Source organism: Stegostoma tigrinum, chromosome 17 (assembly GCF_030684315.1).
Source record: "Stegostoma tigrinum isolate sSteTig4 chromosome 17, sSteTig4.hap1, whole genome shotgun sequence".
Classification (NCBI taxonomy): Eukaryota; Metazoa; Chordata; class Chondrichthyes; order Orectolobiformes; family Stegostomatidae; genus Stegostoma; species Stegostoma tigrinum.
In genome coordinates this window covers 43,211,399-43,232,639 of record NC_081370.1, presented here as the reverse complement: position 1 = coordinate 43,232,639, position 21,241 = coordinate 43,211,399, and the positions used below count along the sequence as shown (strand labels likewise).

General features: G+C 37.8%; 1 protein-coding gene across 4 annotated transcripts in view; it reads left to right on the top strand.

Moving 5' to 3' along the window:
• The window catches only part of LOC125459526 (Wilms tumor protein homolog), an 83,074-nt gene that overhangs the window by 10,187 nt on the left and 51,646 nt on the right, over positions 1–21,241 (top strand). For all 4 annotated transcript variants that reach the window (XM_048546056.2, XM_048546055.2, XM_048546058.2 and 1 more), the window contains exons 2-3: positions 4,198–4,320; positions 8,481–8,583. In XM_048546056.2, coding sequence (XP_048402013.1) covers positions 4,198–4,320; positions 8,481–8,583 — 226 coding nt within the window. The remainder of the gene's footprint in view (positions 1–4,197; positions 4,321–8,480; positions 8,584–21,241) is intronic.

Genomic DNA, 21,241 nt, shown 5'->3' with positions numbered 1-21,241 from the left:
TTAAAATGCCAAACTTCTCTTAAGTTCTTACTAATACTAACTTCTGCAATATATAATTTGATTACTTGCATTTTTGGTTTAAATACTGTAGATATCCAATTTGTATGGACTTGAAGATGAGTTTGAAAGATGGAAAGAGAGTTAATGGAGGACTGATGTCTGCAAAACTCAAAAAATCATATACTTACGTGAAAATGCTGTGTTCTGTGCTTTGTGAACGTGAATATTTTAAAGCTGGCAATTATATGAATGTATGTCATATATGCACACTACACTTTTTTTATTTGTAGTAATTTTCTATCCAATTTCTAGTTCTACTCATACATTAATCAGTAACCTTCTCTAAAGTTGCAGTTCACAATAAGAAATTATAGGGCTGTCGCTGTTGTATGCAATCCTCCAGTGGCAGTTTATAGTCATATTATACTTTGAACCTTGCACTGAGCTCAACCAAAAGACAATTCTGCACTAGCACGTAAGAAAGACATATGAAGCCCATTTCCCTAGCTGATACTTTTTTTTAAAAAAAACAAATTGACACAAAGGAGCAAGTGGGATCATCTCATTTTTCTTCATTATTTCATCAGAGATTAGATAAACTGCCATTTCTGTAAACCAGATTCAACAATATTCCACTAGGGAGGCTTTATAATTAATTTTAATATGTTGCATAATAGAAACAGAAAATGCTGAAAATACTCAGCCGATCAGACAACAGCTGTGGATAGAGAACCAAAGTTACTCTTTAGCTCATTGACCCTTTTTTTGTGACAATCTTTCTCTGAGTCATATCTAGGTTAGGTATAATTTAATTATTTAATTTATTTATCAACAGGATGAAAGTGTCACAGCTAGGCAGCATTTATTGGCCATCCCTAATTGCCCAGAATCAACCACATTGTTGTGGGCCTGGAGTCACATGTAGGTCAGACCAGGTAAGGATGCCAGTTTCCTTCCCTAAAGGGCATTAGTGAGCTAGATGGGTTTCCCCCCGACAATCAACACTGGATTCGTTGTCATTATTAGATTTTCAATTCCAGATATTTTATTGAATTCAAATTCCACCATCTGCCATGGCGGGATTCGAACACAGGTCCCCAGAACATTACCTGGGTCTCTGGATTAACAGTCCAGCGATAATACCACTGGTATTTCCTAATTCTTTGATATTTACTGTTTTATGAATGATAAGGGATCTTTGACAAAATTCATTCCATTGCTTGTTGCGTTTAATTTCTTCGATATTCATTGATGTTCTCCTGGGCTTAGTGCTTTGATAGCTGGAGACATTTTCAGTTTCTACACTGAATCTTCTTGAAATAAAAACCTTCCCTAAAAAATTGAGAAAAGGTGAAATATGACTTAATTCTGGTATGAAAATAAAAATAAATTGCACTGAATAGGTTAGCGATCTAGAACTTACAAAGAAATTGGTCTGTCCATCATTCAGCTTTAGATCTTTGATTATTCCGTCAATTTACATGCATCAATATATATTTTCTATTTCTTTCAACATACTTCTGGGTCTCTGCTTTTTTATTTAGTTACTCAAAAATGTTCTCACTCTACGCTACAATATGGCGGTACTTCAGAAACAATTCATTGGTTCAAACTTAATTTAGGATATCTTGAAGTTGTGCATGGTATTGTCGTAATTCAAATGATTTCATCGAACCCCTACAACGTGGAAGCGGGCCATTCGGCTCATCACAACCATCCCTCCGAACATCATCCCACCCTATCCCTGCATTTTCCACCCTGGATATAGGGGAAATTTAGCATGGCCAATCCTCCTAACCTGGATATCTTTGGACTGTGGGAGGAAACCGGAGCACCTGGAGGAACCCCACGCAGACACGGGGAGAACATACCATCTCGATACAGACACTTGCCTGGGGCTGGAATCGAACCTGGTCCCTGGTGCTGTGAGGTAGCAGTGCTAGCCACCGTATTGCTTTTATTTTAACCTTCCCACTCGCCCCCCCAACACTGTCACATCCATGAAATATTTTATTTATTCTTAATTTATCATTGTGTGTTATTTCATCTGATGTTGTCAAGTCACCAGCTATCTCTGCTGAAAAGCCGAAAAGAAATCTCCCATAATTGTTACTCTCAGCTCATCAAGTGTTTTGTCTTCCTAATGCATCTGCGACACACACATGCCCTGATTCAATCAACAAACTTTTAGAGGGTTGGGTTTGAATTGGATTCATCGCTGTACACGAATGTGTCCTCGCTATTGCTTCTGAGCTGAGAAAATAGCTTGTCACACAACAGTACTTAATCGTTTTCCTCATTCAAGATAAGAGTTTACCTGCAACACACAAACTCTTGATAATAAGTGCAATCAGAGATGTGCCGTGGACGAAAGTGGGGAAAACAGCCTTTAACTACAATGGATCTGAAAAAATTGATCATTATTTAACCATACGCTAATCTTTAGCTACCTGTTTAACCATTTGGATTTACATCTTACTTTTGTTGTGAGATATAGGTAAAGCGGTATTCCACCTCACAGTTTTATTATCGTTTCCTTATAAATTACAGCTAAAACATTTCCTTATTTCTACTTTGTCAGTTGTGAGTTCTGGTGTTTTTATATTTTGTGTCCATTCTCGCCAATCTGTATTTTGCGACTATTCAAGGTCCCAAGGCCCCAAAAATTAAACCCATGGCTCCAAAGTAAAAACTAAGATTGCTCCTCGACTGTTTGCAAAAATTCACAAATTTTCATTTGGTTGCATATCGATTCTTCCAATTGAACTTATTTCTCGTAAGGAATCAACTTCGTGTAGTCCTCTTGTTTGCCTGTTTACTTCCCTCAAACAGTGAGCTCCCAAATCATTTCTGCAACAAATATGCATTAATGAATGTCCGCATATTGGTTAAAATCAAGACTTGTGTTAGCTTCCTGCTTGCTCAAACACCGAGGCAGGTTGCTTGCGAACCTTGATCTACGTCCTCTCCTTTCCATTAATTGTCCAGGCTTTCTCTATTATATACGTTTATTTATATTTGAACTCTATCCCGAAATTGATTAGAAACATTTCGATTCACAATTTTTATAGAACTTTATTCAGCGTGCTGTTTTTTTACACCTCGATCTTATTCTATTCTGATTCAATTTCCTTCCACCTATTTTTTTGAGCTGGTTTCTGCCGTTCGAGGTTTCCTTCCAATGACTCATAGCTCCTGTATTAGTAACAGCCCACCATTTGCCTTAATCGCATTGGTCCTCGGCCCAGAATCCATGTTGACTGTCGGTCTCCTTCACCTTCCACAGCTTCCTCATTCTGAACCGGCTTTGTGTTTTTATCCACTGGAAGAAAAACTACTCGTTCATTTCCATTACCATGCGATCAAGACAATTGACATGCAGCGTGCAACACAAGTCAAACGTATTTAAAACAAACGTTTTCTAACCGGTGGATGTTTATGTAGCAAAACATTCATACAGCGCATCGTCGTGCCTAGCGAACATCCGCAGCCTTCTCTGCCCTAAATTGCTTTGACAATGACAATAATTTGGTCGGGGCCAATTGAATCGTCGGGGCTTCATGCGGTTGAGTTAGCTGTTGCGACTTTAGTGTAGTGTTGACTGGGGTAGATTTTGTATTTGCATTGTGGTGTAAAATGGCCGATAGAACACTGTACTTCGCAGCTCTCATTATTTCCTTGGCTTCAATGGGATTGACGGAAATGTGTTGCCGATTCGTTACATCTCTCCCACCCATTTAATACTATTGCACCGATCAAGATTCATCCCCATGGCGACCATGCTATAGTGCAACCATTTTGCATTTTGGTTCAAGCTGCATTATAATTCTTATCGAATACCACTGGTCTGTTGGGCATAATCGATCCCATGGCTCGATTGGAAACTGTTCCGGGGAGGTTTCTTCGTATTTTGGTCAAGATTCCACCTTGGGCCCAATCCACGAAAGTAAAAGGCATTGCCAGGACTTTTGGCTCAATTGTTGCTCCGTGAGATCTTGCTGTGTTAAAAGAAAAGCTATTGCATTTACGCAACAGTCACAATGACTTCACTCGAAAAGTTCTTGGTTGCATGAAAATTGATTGAGACTTCCCAAGGAAGTGGAAAACGGCTTGTTCCTTATTTATGACCATTTAAGTCAATCCCAGTTTATCAGGTTCTCTAGCTACTTGCTGATGCGACTTTTGTGTTTGTTTCAGGTTACAGCGCTGTGGCTTTCGATGGGACTCCAGGTTACGGTCACACTCCGAGCCATCACACTCCTCAATTCTCCAATCACGCCTTTAAACACGAGGAGCCCATCAACCAGCAGAACAGCATAGGTAACACTTCATTACCTCAGAGGCCAAAGCAAAGTTTACTCACCTTTAAAAAGAACACGCACTGTTTCTCTAGTCTAACTGTTCGAACTACTGAATAACAATTATTGTTTTTGCAACAATAGCCAGCTACCAGTTTAAAATCTCTTAATGCAGTTTGGACTGGAAACAGCATCACATTAAAAGAAAAAAAAGTCCCGAAATCTCTTTTCGCTAACCTGAAACGTTTTGTTGGTCAATTTTGTGAAGGTGTGTTTTTGAGATGTCATAGTTGAAAGTCGGAATGAGAAATAAACGCTTTTAAAATTTGTAAAAAGAAACCGATCAAACGCACTTTAATCACCCGATTAAACATATCAATGCCTTCACTATTGTTATACTAGAGGCGACACCAAACATATAGTTTGTTGGACCACAAACGCGTATTTGTTAAAATTGCCTAATATTTCTTAGCCTCCACATTCAGTCCATTACATGTAGTTGTTCTTGTAGGATTTAATAATTGGGACGTTAGATGATTGGATCATTTGTATAAAAAAGTGTGCAAAGATATGGAGGGGGCGCGATGTAGGAAATTGGCACTAAGTAATGACGCTCGTTTGAAGAGCGGGTGCGGAACGATGGGCCGAATGATCTCATTCTGCATGTATCAACGATTTAATTACGGCGCTATAAAATTACATACGTCGAGATAAAATTACATACCTCGAGTATATTAGCTTATATCGATAAGGTTTTCGTTGTCAAATTATTCTCTAGGATACTGGCGGGTAAAAGTCACGAAGCTTGCCTGAAATGATTACTGTATCTTAGTTGGTATGTTATTTAATAAACGAACGGCCATGTTAGTAGAACTGAGAGAGATATGTCAGAAAAATTTGTTTGGAATATGAATAGTTCATATTCCGATATCTTACTTGAGCACTTTCAGAACAAGCATTTAGATTTTTAAAAAGTTTTTACTGCAAAACATTTTTTGTAAAAAAGAAACGATACATGAGAGCTGTTTCTGCACTCATTAACGCTAAACGTTCATCGACAAACGCTGAGGCGACACAGTTTAAAATGTCGATTGAATGTGAGAAAACATTTTTGATGAGTAATTAGTTAGAGAGCCTGATTAATGAAATCGGCCGTGGGGTTAGATTGATTGTCCTGTAGATTCGATAGACTTTTCATGTTGATTTAAACATTTTTGTTTACACTGAAGTGCTGCAGGTGTTGAGGCAACGACGTTATTGAATAATCTCTGCACTTAGCTGCTAAATGCTCCAGGGAGAGCCTTCTCGCTTCTCTGGTTGTCCAGACAAGGTCAATTTTGCCATATGTGCAGATCTAAGTGAGGACGTAAAACTTTATGGCTTCCTTACGGAAAATGTGCATGTCAAATTGTTTTCAAACGACCTGTTCGGGCATGCTGTGTGACTCACCTCAGGTGGGACTCGAACCCGGAACTTCCAGCCCGGACACAGGGAAACTAACACTGCATCATAAGACCCTTCTGCTCAAGCTGATGCAGTTACAACCAGTTAAGTAATTGGTCACCCACACAACACTCGTTTTCATTAAAGAGAACGATTTCACAAAAGTACACACTTATTAGGGTACTAACTAATAACTGTCCCAAAATAATATGAGCTGTAATTTTAATTCCAAGCAGCATTGCCATGGGCAGAGCTGTATTGCAGGTGTAAAGTGGATGATCCCTGAAACCTCTGATAAGGAAGTGGACTCGGATTGTACAATATTTGCAATCCGGTGAATCCAAGAAGTTCCACATTTTATCTTTTATCTTACACCTGTTATAACAGCCGCAAATCAACACAAACTGCAGCTGCTGAACATTCTCTAACTCGGCTGTGCATGTTTACATTTTTTTTCCCATTAAAGACAGACTGCATCTCGGAAAGTGAGAATATCTGTTACTAATGTGAAAGACATATACAACAGTGCTTTGTTACAGTTCTATTTAAAATAGTGTTTTAAACTACAGCACAATATAAACTTAATTAAATTTTAATGATATCGCATGTTCCAAATACAGGTTACACGTTACCATAAAGGAAACATTTACTTGTTGACATCTTTAGCTTATCACTTTTAGACAGAGGTAAAGTAGCATTACGTGTACGTAACTGGTGGAATCAAATTCTACTTCATTATCGTCACGCAGGATGAATGAATGATTTCCTCTTTACTATAATGGCAACTTTGTGTTGAGGTTACTATCATAAGAAGCACCCTTGTTTATTATAATAATTGGACAGGCTACAGCCGCGAAATCGATCCATAAAATCATTTTTCAGGGTTTCAATTACACTGTCACCTAAATTCACAATTAATTGAATAAAGAGGAAACTTGGCAAAGTATCTCCTAGGTGAAGCTATAAAAGCAGATCTAATTTCTTAACAGCTTAACCAAATGAATTGACGAACGATATTGGTGACTTTATGTAGAAAATGCATTGAATGTACAGCACCGATATAGAGCAAAAAGCGAAAGAACTGCGGATGCTGTAAAGCAAGAACAAAAACAAAGTTGCTGGGAATGCTCAGCAGGTTTGGCAGCACCTGTGAATGAAACAAAAAACAGAGTTAACGTTTCGGGTCCGGTGATCCCTTTCTCTGAGGAAGGGTCACTGGACCCAGAACGTTAACAGCGACAGAGAGCATTCCGCTTAGCTGCCCGTTGTCATAAACTGATGATGCACACGAACCTCCTCCGACCGTAGGTCATTCCCACACCGTCTGAATTTCCTTCCAGATAATATTTCAGATTTTAATTAAAGTTCGTGATTAACAATTGAATAGTTAGCATTCAAAACGCATTTTACGTAAGTAAATAAAAAGAAATTGCACACATCTCAATTGACATTCATTTCCGTCTTCGCAACTGTGTCAGAATATAACTATGCGTCCGATTTTGCTCAATTCCCATTCACTGACATTTAAAATCAGTATTATATATGTGCGCGATATGTTAGAGAGAAACATTATTTCAAACTATCTGCTAATTCTTCAATCGATGCAGTAAGTATGGGTAGAAAACGATTGGGCGGGGGAGATTTGAACATGCGTTAACTAGTTTCAGAAAAGGGCCTAAACCGATTTGAAAGCAGGAGAGTAAAAGCGTTTAACAAATTCATATTTAACAAGTTAAAATTAGTTTTACAATGTTTGAACCTACTGTTGGTACTTAACTGATTGCCATACTACAAAAGGTTATTTGTGACCAGCATTAATATCTTTTAGTTCATAAGAGTAGGAGTAATTTACCATTCGCCAGCTCCACTATTCAATAAAGTCACGGCTAATCTGCTTGTGGCCTTCACTTTACAGTCCATCCACAAACCTCAACATTATTGTTGATTAAAAATCAGTCTAACTCAGTCATGATCTGCCTCCCCTGCTTGGGAAAGACTTCCATAGACTACCAACTCACTGAGAGAGACAAAAATAAATCCTTCTCAGCTTATATTTTAAATGAATGTCCTCTTATTTCCAAGTTGCATTGTTGATTTAAATCAAGGCAGAGTTTGCAATCTTTTTGTCAAAGAACAATTCCTTTGTGTGCAGCTGGTTGAATGCTCAATAAAAGGCAAAAGGCAAACGAGATACATCAACTTGGCAAGTTCTGGATTTGCACACACAAGCAATTTGTGCAACAGTTAGATCAGAGATTTGCATGTTCCATGAAGCATCTTGAAAAAACTTACATAGGAGCAGAGCTGGGTAGAATCTGAGCAAAGGGTGCTTCCATACATGAGCCATTTATGTGAAGAGATGTTATATATTCACACGTTTCATTAATCACAGCGAATTTTCACCTTATAGTCAGGGACTGTTTTAAGTTTTTTTGTCTTTTTAAGAGTACACAAAAATAAATCCATTTTGACAGGATCGTCAAGTGAGCAAACTGCGATGAATTGATCAGGTTTGGTAACGTTTGTTTTGCAATTGATGGTAATGCTAATTAAGAACAAAAGTTTGTGTATGGGTTAAATATCATTTATGCTGTAATAGAATGATATCCAATGTCATGAGATATCTGGAGCACATTTGCACTACTGAATACTGTCATTATATCACAGCATTAGCAGCTCATGATTTGCAATTTCTTGGAAAGCTTAGGAATAAATTTTCATTTGTAACTTATTCCACAGGTGAGCAACAGTACCCAGTCCCTCCACCAGTCTATGGCTGCCACAATTCTACAGACAGTTGTGCTGGGAGTCAGGCTCTGCTGTTAAGATCCCCATACAACAGGTAACATCTCTGCACTGCACAGTACTAGGTTCAAACTGATAAGACATTTGCTCATTTATTTATTCATGCTGTTCATTATTGGAGAAAGGTAGTGTTCAAATTATTTGTTCTTCTTGTGGTACACCTCAGTCGAGATTTTCATAATTTGCTGAGGGACTCCATTATGTAGCAGAAGGTAATCAGCTGATTACCATTGTTCACTCAATGGAAATATAAGCTGACCAGCTCTTTCATTGGGAGATTTACACCAGATCCTGTTCAGCCATCTTCACTGTACTCACTGATATGCATACCTAAATTAGGAAATTCCTTGCATTTAAAATTCTCATCCTCTGCTGAAATCTCTCTATGAACCCTTTTCCTTTAGACCACAGTTCTTATAACATACTACATCTCAATAACCTTCCAAATTCTGGCATCCTGCACATCCCGTACGTTCTGGAATTGCCCACCTTGTCTCCACCCATACCTCCCCCACCCCATCCAAATCTTTCTAACTCTCTACCGTTTTCTCCATTTTAAAAGCACTCATTCAAATTAACTTCATGGACCAGATATCCTGGATGGCACAACTACATTTTGAAATATTGATGTGTATCTGTGCCATGACCGAATAAGCAGTTGGATGGGCTCTCGGGTCTTTAATCTTGAACGAGGATTACTGTCAGCAATCGGTATTTCCTCCTTATGTGGCTGGTACCAAATTTAGTTTGGTAACATTACTGTAAGTGACTTGAAATGTTGAAAGCTCTCTAAACACAAGAAATTAATCCCAAATATCTGCTCACAACATTGCTTGATTAATCGTAGTCCATTCCTCCACACCCACTTTCACTCTTAACTTGGGCTGGGTGTGTTGCACCAGCCTATCCATTTCTTTCTGTAATACTGTCCTTCCAAGGTTGAAAGTTCCACTCAACGTTTGGCAAAAACAAATAAAATCTATTCCTTACCTATTTCCACTGGAGATGGCCACCAATGTTCCCTTAGCTCAATGTTTTCCCTGTCAGCTGCTGAAATGCAAACTGGCAAGCTTAAGGAGCATCCAGTCAAACATGACTGCATGATCTCCTATCTGTGTATTGGTATTTAGTGGGATGAATAAGAATGGTACAGGCTCTTCTTGGACACATCCGAAAGTCTGTTTTTTAGCTTTTGAAAGGTTGTTGGATGATTTCTACTGCCAACGAGGGCTGGCATTTGAACTCCTGCTCCTCTGAATTATGTCCATAATTCTCACTTGGAACAATTTCAAAATAACCATTAACAGAAACTGACCTAATAACTTGCAGAAATGTAACAGAATGTCACACTCACAGGGCAAATAATGAAGAACTGATGAATTAAGAAAAATAAGCTACTTTGTAGCAATTGTTGAATGTTGAATGATGTGGTCTTCATAAGTGATACAGTTGAACATGAGTGTTTTTTTTATATAATCTATCATTTGCAATCATTCAAACCAAAGACTTCAAGCACAAAATCTAGCCTGACCTTTTCGTGCAGTTATGAGTTTTATGTTACTTATATTTGTGTAACATAACATGGGAACAAGGAGCCTGCAATTCTGGCCACTTTTCAGAACATTATTATGCCCCACAGCTAGTAACTAAGGCAGATTTGGAATGTAATGTCGGAAACATACAGCCAATTGGCACACAACAAATTCAAACAGTACCTAACCATCTCTGTTAGTGAGATGAATTGAGGGATAAATTTTGGCTCAGCGCAATGGGGAAGAAATCCCTTACTGGTCTTCAAAATAATGCCATGGAATCTTTTAAGCATAGGTACAGCCTTAATATAGCATTTCATCTGAGCAAAGGCATTTTTGACAGTGCAGCACTAAATTAATGTACAGCACTGAAATGTTAGCTTAACTGCTATTTTCAAGTTTCTACAGAACCCATACCAGTTCAATTCATTGCCGGTATTGCTACCCACTGAGCCATAATTAATCAAGCCTAGGAAATTATTTTGCTATTGAGCCGTAATAATAGTTGATTCGTACAGTGAGAAATGATAGTGGCCGAGGACAAGTACAAATCTTCTCAATCTGTTATACCAATAACAGGTTTGGGTCAGAAATCTTGATTCTGGTGACACTTGGTGGCTACCTCTGAATTTAAATTCCATTTCAATTGATTTGTACATTTTCTCCTGTCAGTTCAACATTTTGCAGAGAAGAAAGAGTTCTGTTTGAGTGTGTTATCATGTAAAACAACAAACAGCTCAAGGCTGTACCAGAATCGCAGGGATCAGATGACCCCTGCATAATACAGTCAGATTTGCTATTCAGGGTTGATGATGTCATCTGAATTTCTTGACTGTAATTGTGACTTTCTCCTCAATCGGCAGTTTGAAACATTATTTTTAAAATGGAGAGATTGTAACTTCAAAGTTAGAAGTTGTTGCTTACTCACCATGAAAAAATCTTGTCAAATTTTGAAACCAAAATAATGGCAAGTTTAAAGGCATACAGCAATTAATGTGGAGTTGTTCAGCATGTGGTGAGAAATTTATATTCCATGGATGACTCATATCCAAAAGTTGATACACAATTTACGATGGCCCATCATTATTCCTCTGAGAATAAGACCTCACTCAGGGTTTCAAGAAATGTTGCATTAATTGCCCGGTGAACTCTTTGGAGAAAATTTGTCTTGAAGTATAACAAACTAATTCCTTTATTACAAATAAGATTTATATTTATCAGGCCAGAACAAATTAAACTATGTAGTTTACTTTCTACAGGCAGTTAGGATGTTGATATTAAAGAAATAATAAATTTAAAATTTTTGTCTTACTTTTCCATCTGTTTTCTCTCTCTTAATCGATCTTCCTTTCTCCTTATTTATTACTTTTCCTGTGCCTGCTCTGACTCTCACTCATTCAATTTCCTACTCTTCCTTCACAATTCTTAAATGTCATAAGTTATGAAGATGGATTATTCTGTTCTCTGCTGAGATCTCAGATGTCCTAATATTGGACTGTGTGTTGAACAATTTACACCGCAAGATGTTTTTATTTTGAAATGTGAGGGCAAGACAATCTAACTAGGTATATGTTGAGGGACACGGTATTATTCGCAGTAAATGTATGAATATGCAATGACCAGTGAAGTTTTTAACGGGAGTAGATTCAGAAAAATAAGTGAAAATTGAGAAGGGTTAGTAAGACATGCATGCATCCAAAAATACTTTGAAAACATGCTTCAGTTTACGTCAAGGGAAGGAGGTAATGATGTAATAGAGGAAGGAAAGGAGCTTATCAAGATGGGTGATGTATGACACTTTATTGACCGCGAGAATCTGAAAGCCAGCATTGGTTCAGAGTGCACAGAATCTATAAATATGATTTGCGATGCAGTCTTGAGCACAGCATTTCATCCAAGTGCTGGCTCAGATGACCTTCTGCGCAGGATACAGACAGTACTACCTGGGCAACAAGGGAAAAGCACTTTTGTTAATGCTTGCTGTGGATTGTGGCCAAGGAAGAAGTGATGCTGGAAATCACAATGGAAATTAAAATAAGAATTTATGTCACTGCCTTTTTATAAAAAAGAAAGTAACAACATAGTCTTGTGGAAAGGTTCACACTAAAGAAAATAAGATGTGCTTGCCTGAGACGGTAAATCCAAATTATAAAAACTCACTGGGTTAATTATGCCTTCTCGAAGTTGTTCTTACTCCAAGTTTGAAAGTTATTTCACACACCACCCACCATCCCCCACCCCCATTACGAGGAGGATTTTTGCTGAATTTGGCTCTGGCTTTTTAATGAACTGTTACAGGATTAGGATCAGAGTTGAAAATATATTAATTGTTCTGTAGCAATATCACTAGAGCTCAGGTTACTTTTGGGGATTAGACATTTACTCTAGTTAAACTTGGAACTAGTTTGTTAAGTTGCATTATTCCTTTGTCTTTCTGTGCAATGTAATGGTCACAATCAGTGGCCTTATTAGACATAATTGTTTAGAATAAATGAAATACTTTTGCCATGAAGAGATTGAAATATTTAATATTAAATCATAACTTTGAATGGAAAGCAGGTAACTCTTTGAAAGAGTAAAAATTTACAGAGGAATGGGTTTAATCGCATAGCTCTATTAAAGAGCTGGTAGTGGCATGATGGGTTGAATTGCCTCCTTCTGCATTTCTATATGTGAATGTATGATTCTAATGAACTTACCTGTGTATTCAATGATATAGTGTTTATAAATATTGCACCACGTAATGTCCTCACCCTATCCCACAACTACACAAAGCATTTTAACTTTGTGGTTATTGCTTGACTGGGGTCATCCAAGGTATAAGCAATAAGTTCTGCTCAGGAGGCCCCTGCTATTTCAACCTGTATCAGAATGAATAATGATTCGACATACTGGTTCTGAAAATAAATGATAATTTATTTTCAAGTCAAGAAATCACATTAGAGGTTGGAATGAGCAGAGAAATCTTCATCTGGAAATTAGATAGGCTACATTCAGGGACTAGACCCAATTACAATGAAACATTAACTCTGTTTCTCTCTCCACAGATGTTTCCTGACCAGCTAAATATTTCTACTATTTTCTGTTTTAGTCTTCATAGCAGACAGGTTGTTAGCGTTGGTGGCTACTTCAAATCAAGGGGGCCTGAACTTAGAGTTAAAGGTAGGCCATTAAGGGGTGATATCAGGAAACATTTCTTCACACACACTGGTGTAAATGTAGAACTCTCTCTGACCCCCACAAAGAAAGTTAGTGAGACTGTGGACCAAAAGAACACCTGGCAATTAGAATTCATAGATTTTTAGGTAGCGAATTTTATTTAGCATTATGAAACCAAGGCTAGTAGGCAGAGTTAAGATACATATCAGTCTTGATGTCATTGAAAGACACAACAAGTTTGAAGGGTTGAATGGTGTCCTCCTGTTTCTGGACTGGTGGTCAATGTTGTATGATGCAATGCAATAAGCAGGCGTAAACTCCAAATGGTGTACAACTGTTCAAATTTTTTTTATTTTATAACATTGAAAGAAGGGCTTGCAGTAGCTTAGGTGAAAACTTCCTGGGGAGATATTTCTATCTGTGCTAAATGTTGGCTGCAGACCTAGCAAATTGCAGTCATTGGAATAATGCTCACAATATAGATCTATAATCAGGGCCTGGATAAATTAAAAATAAATACAATAGGTTGCTGAGAAAAAGCGAGAGAGAACAAAAAAAAAGTCGAGATTGTGGGGAGACCTTTATAAATGAAGTGTCAAAAAGACAGTGAAGAAAAAGAAATATCCTGCAGCAAATGTATCAGGCTGGCACCTCCCAATAAGAAAAGGAATCAAAAGTCCTGAAGGAATTAATTACATGAGTATTACGGGAAGAATTTGTGGAATTGCAAAGCATGTGGCACAGACCAGCACGAGGAGGCAGCTGCTAATGGGGAAAAACTCCAGGAGAGTTTAATAATTTCCAAAACAGATATGAAGGCAGCATAAAAGAAATGCAGTCAGGATAATGGATAATGCTGTCGAAAGATACTAATATATATGCGAGGTGGGGTCTGTTTTTGCGCTAGATCATTATAGGTGAACGGCAGCAGAGAGGTACACTGAATTCCAGCTGATCTCTTCTGTTCTGTAGTGAAGTGTGTCCTGCTGGAGTTAAAATTGAAAATTCTTTTTAACTAATGATGGAATGGGTAGAGTCCTCGGCTATGAAAATAGAAGGTACTGCTTTCATTCATCACACCTCTGTCGCATTTCTCTTCCTTTGTCAAGCCACACAGAGCTTGATCATCCATCACCAGCCACCTTGGAGTTTTCAGTTCACGAGTTGAAAACTATCAGCACTTTTTGGACTTACATTTCTCATGGGTTAGTTCATTTGTCCTGCCTCTTTCAGATTTTTATGTCAGCCCCTATTTCCCCTCCCCCCTTTCTGAATTGTGGATTCCTTGAACAGATCACTTTTTTTTCTTTGTTAGGCATCACTTGTAAATCCTGTGCAATGATACAAATGTTTAAAAAGGTAAAGTGGGCCTGTCTAAATTGAAATGGTTGTTACTGAACCTTGGGCCACACTTGAGGGCAAATTAAACTGGCCTCTAAGAAGAAAAACTTATATTTATATAGTGCTTCACAGAATCATACCAGAACATAAGAGCAATAGGAGGCAATTGTCCCTTGAGTCCAGTTCGCCATTCAAAAAGATCATGGTTGATCTTATTTGTGTTCAGCTCCATTCTCCGGCCTGTTCTCTATAAACCCATCACTAATTAAAAATCTGTCCATCGCTTCCTTAAATTTACTCAGTGTCCTGGCATTCATAACATTCTGGTGTAGTAAATTCCACAGATACACATTTTTTTGAAAGAAGTGATTTCTCCCCATCTCTGTTTTAAACCTGCTATTCCTTATGCTAAAACTATGACCTCTCATTCTAGATTGCCACACAAGAGGAATATCTTTCCTATGTCTGTTTCCTTTAACATTTGTTTTAACTTCAGCTAGATCTCTCTCATTCTTCCAAGCTCTGCAGAGGAAAGACCTAAGCTGTTCCATCTTTCTTCATAAGACAAATCCCTCATCTCTGGAATAAATCTAGCAAACCTCCTATGAACTGCCTCCATTGCACTTACAACTTTTTTAAGTAAAGGGGTTAAAAATGCATACAGTACTCCAGGTGTAATCTTACCGATGTCTTGAAGCACTCTGAAGTTTCTCTCCATTTAGATAATAAGCTGCCTTTCTATTCTCCTGACTAAAATGAACAATCTCCCACTTATCCATGTTAAACTCTAACTACCAAATTTGAGCCCATTCACCTAATCTATCCATATCCATTTCTAAATTTCTTCTTTCTTCATTGTGACTTACTTTCCCAACTATTTTAGTGTCATCTGCAAATTTGGCTATCATACTTTCTATCCCCATATCCAAGTCATTAATATAGTTTTGGGGCCTGAGGCCAGAACTCTGTGACATCCCACTAGTTACATCTTGTCCAACCAGAAAAAGACTTGTTTATCTCAACTCTCTGTCCTCTGTTGGTTAACCAATCCTATATCCAAGCTAACAAATTACCCCAGCTCAAAGTGATCTTACCTTCTGTACTAACCTTCAGTGTGGCATCTTATTGAATGCCTTCCGTAAATCCAATTACACTTCTACAGGATCCCCAAAACCCATTATACTTGTTATAATCACAGGAAATCTCAAAGTCCTTTGGAGACAATGAAATAGTTTTGAAGTGTAGTGATTGTTCTGGTAAATGCATCAATCTATTTGCACATAGTAAACTTTCATAAACAACAATATAGTGTTTTTTGTGAGGTTAATTGAGGAATACATTTTGACCAGAACACTCATGATAATTATCCTGCTCTTTAAAATGGTGCAGCATGATCTTGAGAGGGCAGACAGGGCCCAAGTTTAATGCTTTATCTGAAATAATAACACCTTCAACACACAATTCATTTTTTCTCAGTGCCACACTGACGTGTCAGCTTTATGTTTGAGCTCCAGTTTTGAGCATTGCTCCTAAAATCACTGCATTCCAGGTTTAAAACCTGGGGATTTGTAGAAAATATTCTGTGCTTGCAGGGATGAGATTAAATCAAGTGAATTTAGAGTCATCTTTATTTTGTGACTTCACAGCAGATCCAAGTAAATGGAATAGTTTCCTGGTTTAAATGCAGTTTTCCAAAATCTGGCCGTCGCAGCCACATTCTAGATGCAGGGTTAAGCTATCAGTATTGTGACCAAACCTCAGACCAACAACTCCTAAGCTTAATTGGCATCATTTTTCTATTTCTTGACACTATTCCCTCCCTGTGTATTTTCTCAGCATACTTGACAGTTCAGCATTGAATTGTGTTGAATGATGAGATTTTGTGCCACAGGTCCATACCCACAAGGAATTAGATAAAGACAGGCAAAGTATTTAATCTCACTTTAGGACTTTTTATAGCTGAGAGAAAGGGAAGAATGTTAACCCATAAGCATGGGTTAGTTTTGAAACCAGAACTGACTGAATTTATAATATTTTTCATATTAAGTTACAAAAGACAATATAAATTGGCTGGTGTCCACATTTCATTCCCATTTAAATTCTATTTAACAGTCTAAATCACTACTTTCTGTGCATTCCCACTAGTTGTTTCCTTTTGATACACAGCTCCATTTTTTTTGTTCCATGAAGCAATAATATGTCTGGCTCATTTGTTTCGACAAAAGCAATCTTACCAAAGAGGATAGCACCTTCACCCCTAGCCAGAAGGTACCAGAGAGGTTCAGGCCCCGTTGCTGGCATTTGAGAGCACAAGCAGGCTGACATTCTTAATACAGCACTGAGGAGCACTACACTTTCAGAGATGTTGTCATTTAGATAAAGCATTAAATTGAAATCTTGCCTGTACTCATTTATCTCTAACATTTATCCCTCAACTGATTATTTATGGTGCTACAGTTTGTAGGAGATAATTATGCACAAGCTCCTGCTGCAATTCTTAAAACAGTGACTGCATTTTAAATGTATTCGTTGGCAGAATTTTGGGATAGCTTGAGTTCATGAACGAAGTAATAGTAATGCTCTAAGGCATAAAAAAGTCATTATTTCACTTGTTGCAAAGAGCTGCTTTCACAGTTTTACAATGGATTTTTGTTGTAAAACTTTATTACTTTTTGACGCATCAATAGAGTTTGATCATTGTTGGTTTTGGAAAGCCACTATACTCCCCATTGAAGTGCTTCCCCCAAAATATATCTTCTTCGCAAGCAGACAAAGGGGCAGACAGACGGCACACGCAAGCACACACACAAACACACACACACGCACTGACAGCGTGACTGCATTAACTCCAGTTGCCTTTCAAAAACATGTCAGCCAAAAAAACTCTATTTTTCAAAACTACTGGGTTTATACTCTTGAGTTCTTAATGTAATGTTAGACACTGTTATGTCTGTTCTGTAAGAAAGAAGTACATCAACCTTGACAGAGTTCCAAGATATAAAATAAAGGAAGAGGTCATCTCTGGGGAACTGTGAGAAAATTGGACATGAGACAGCATTAATGTATTGCAACATAAGACTAAATGTGCTCCAAGAATCTACAAACAGTCCCAAACAGCATTTTACTTACCTCTTTAAAGAATTTAATCTTTTGTGAGTTACATTTTGACAGAAAAATCTGAACACAAGCTGAGCAATCTGTGGCAAATAGGATTCCACAGCTTCTTCAAGCCAATAATGAGGAATCAGTGGAAAATTAGTTCTAGACATATCCTCATTACTAAGAAGTGAAGCCAAGGTATTTAGTTGGTTTCTTAAAATGATATTTAAAATGCATAATATGCCACCACCACCAGCATCACAACTTGTTGCTGGGCATTTAATCTGGCAGAGTGATGATATGTTTATTAAAAAAATTCTTTGGTGTGTTAATCAGAGAATAACCACTAAAGGCAATCTCCCAATCCACAGGGAAAGTGTTTTAAAAGCAGTATGACTGTAATTGCATTTTATGAGCAATGTATCCTATCGTACTTGGCAGACCCACAGGAAAAATGCAGTTCCACTTCTGCTGAGTGTAGGAGCATGTCCACCAGATGTCAACAAGTTTTGTACTGTAATCCATCTGGAGCAGATCATCCTGTGTTGATGAGTAGACATTGGATTTGTGTTGGTGGACTTGTAGTCTCGCCATGAGGATTAGTCATTGCATCAGAAGTATGTTAACTAACAGAAGCTTTTAGAGTTTAGGAAGAAAGCTCAAATTAGCTCGGCTCATCTATACTATTATTATGATATCAAAGCATTATCTATTTCTTAATTTTTACAAAATTACCACTCCAGAGATTTGAGAACAAAATTGAGAATGATGCTCATGGTGCAATACTGAGGGAACTCTGTAATATCAGAATTGCTATCTTTCAGATTAGACAGTAAACCAAGACCCTCATTGCTCTCTCAGGATTTAAAATATCACCTTGCAGTATTTTAAAGTGGAGCAAGGAATCTGCCCTGGTTTTCTAATATAGGTCCCTTATCCACCACCAAAAAGGGGAAGACCAAACCACTTTTGTGGGAACCGGTGTGGAAATTGGCTGTTGTGTTTACTACACACAACAGTGACTGCACTTAAAAAACTACTTTGTTGTTTTGAAGCATTTTGGACCGTTCTAAGCCAAGGAGGGCGGTACTTGAATGGAAATTCTTCATTATTGATAATCAGGCAAATACCTGATGTATTTTCTCTTGGAATTTAATACAGCAGTCTAATAATCTGAAATATATCTTTACAATTCAAGAGGATTGAATTCCATCTGGGAGTACTTAATGATTGTGTTCATGTGAAGTTTGTTTGCTCTTGATGTTAATATATTCACCTATTTATACTTTGTGAGCTAGTGATTTTTAAAAATGCCTTGCCATTACTATCAAGAATGTCCCCAAAACTACTTCTCCTATAACTGGCCACATCATACAGATTGATACAATCGTTTTGCACATGCTATTACACATCTTTGAAGCAGTTGGGTCTTGAACCTAGACCTGCTGGCTCAGACACAAGGCACTAACACCGTGGCACGAGAGGTACGAGCATGTAACCAACATATAGGTTCATATTGTTAAATGGATGATGTAGCAGCAATTTTCCACATGCAAGGATAAGCATTTTAAAATCAAAGTGTTTCCCGGAACTTCTTTTAATCTTTGTGATCAAGCACATCCGCTGTTATCATTGTCCACTTTCAGATGCTGTATGCCTTTCTGTGCCCGTCTAAGGTTCTGCTTTCAGCAATTTCCAGGCAAAATAACATTGGGCTGAAGGATGTAGGAAAACATCCAACTGACAGGTTTCAGCAAATTCCAGCACATTTTTTTTTATCTGAAGGACAGATTAGCTGATTTTAATTTGATATAGACAGGGAGAGATGATAGGCGTGGCTCCGCTTTTCATCTACTGACAGCATGTTTAAAAAAAAAGGTGTTTTAATTCTTGAGTTCTTTAATTGTCAGTGACAGGCTTTTTTAAGTTTTAAAAGAAAAATTCATTTCTTTTGCTCAATATACATCCACACTCACAATGTACGCAGACAGGCATATGCTCAGGAAAAGATTACAACTATATAGGTGCCATGTGTTTATCATTTTTTCTAGTGTTCATTGTAGTAATTGCTTTCCCCTGGGGGTGGGGACTTCAGACATTGCAGGCCTTTAATCCTTTTTGCCCATGGATGAAAGCAGGGGCATCCTGGAAGGCTGAATTTGCTGTTGTTTTATGGTTGTGGTAGCAGATTTTTCTACCTATGCTCCATTTAAGATGCAGTAGTGAAGTCCTGGTATTATTCCTTAAATAGTACATTCAAGACCACCTTGTGTCTCTATCTACATGTGGCCTAAATGCATGTTCTTAGGGTGTTTCCCTTTGTTGGCTTTGATATTTCTGTCTCTCTGACCAGTGTACAATTTATTAAAGTTTTAAAACCCTTATCTGAAACTTTGTCTCTACCATGTAACCAAAGTATCTTTTTCCATTGTCTTCAAATAGTTTTTGATAGTTAGGTCATTGGCAGACAATGGTGTCTGAATATCACTCATCCACATGCCACTTTGATAAATCAGAGCTGTACAAACCAATTATGTCAAGTTTGGAATTACTGAAGCTGTTACTGAATTCAACCCAGTCTTCTTAATCAATTGAAGAAATATAACATTATCACAGAAAGCGTTATTTGAATTTTAATCACTTCACCAGACTTAACGAGAAATGAAAATTTGCTCATTGTTTTTAGAGCTTTTATTAGCAAGAACAAAGGTTATCTGATCTCTAAACCCCATTTTGCATTACAGGAAAATGTTGATTTTAGACCTAAGCTTCTTCCTCATGTGTCTTCTGTCTGAAGGCAGGTCTGAACTGCAGCACAATCTCCTCCTTAGGTAAGAGAGGGAGGTAGGAGCCAAGTCTACAAGATTGACCAGATTTTCAAAAGTCAAAAACAGAACATCTCGAAAAGAAGATGGGGCTCCACGATGATGATTTGTTGAATAATTAATGCCAGGAGTCTGAAGTGGGGAGCAGCATTTTAAGGTGGGAGATCGTGTGATGACATTTTCCAGAATATGAACCTTACTATGAATATCTTTTCAAAGGCAACATTAGTAATGCAGCTTTCAGCTGCAAAAAGATCAAGACAACTCCTATGGAGGCATAAGTGAGTTTTAGGGGTGGGCTGGGATGAGTCAGAGATTGATAAATGCTCAATGCATGCAGTATGATGTGATGGGTCATTACAGGAAGAACAACGGAATTTTAGATTGTTTTCTCCATTCAGGCCCAGTTTATATTTGACGAAAATGGAAAAGCTGAACACTCACATATTTTTAGGAAATTGTCAGGCCAACCTGACATTTAAGTGAAAAATAAATCCTGACCAACAAAACAGAATCATTTGGCCACTCAATGATGCCACCTGAACAAGAACAAGGATTGAATGCCATGCTGTTGGCACCAATCTGATCCGTACAAGCTGTCTAGCAAACTGAGCTATCTGATTCTTACATTCAAACCCTACCATGGACTTAGTCCTTTCTAATTTCATACCTTCGTCACTCAGTGAGGGGGAAACCTGTGGAAGTCTCTATCATGTAAGGCAATGGAAATTCAGTCACT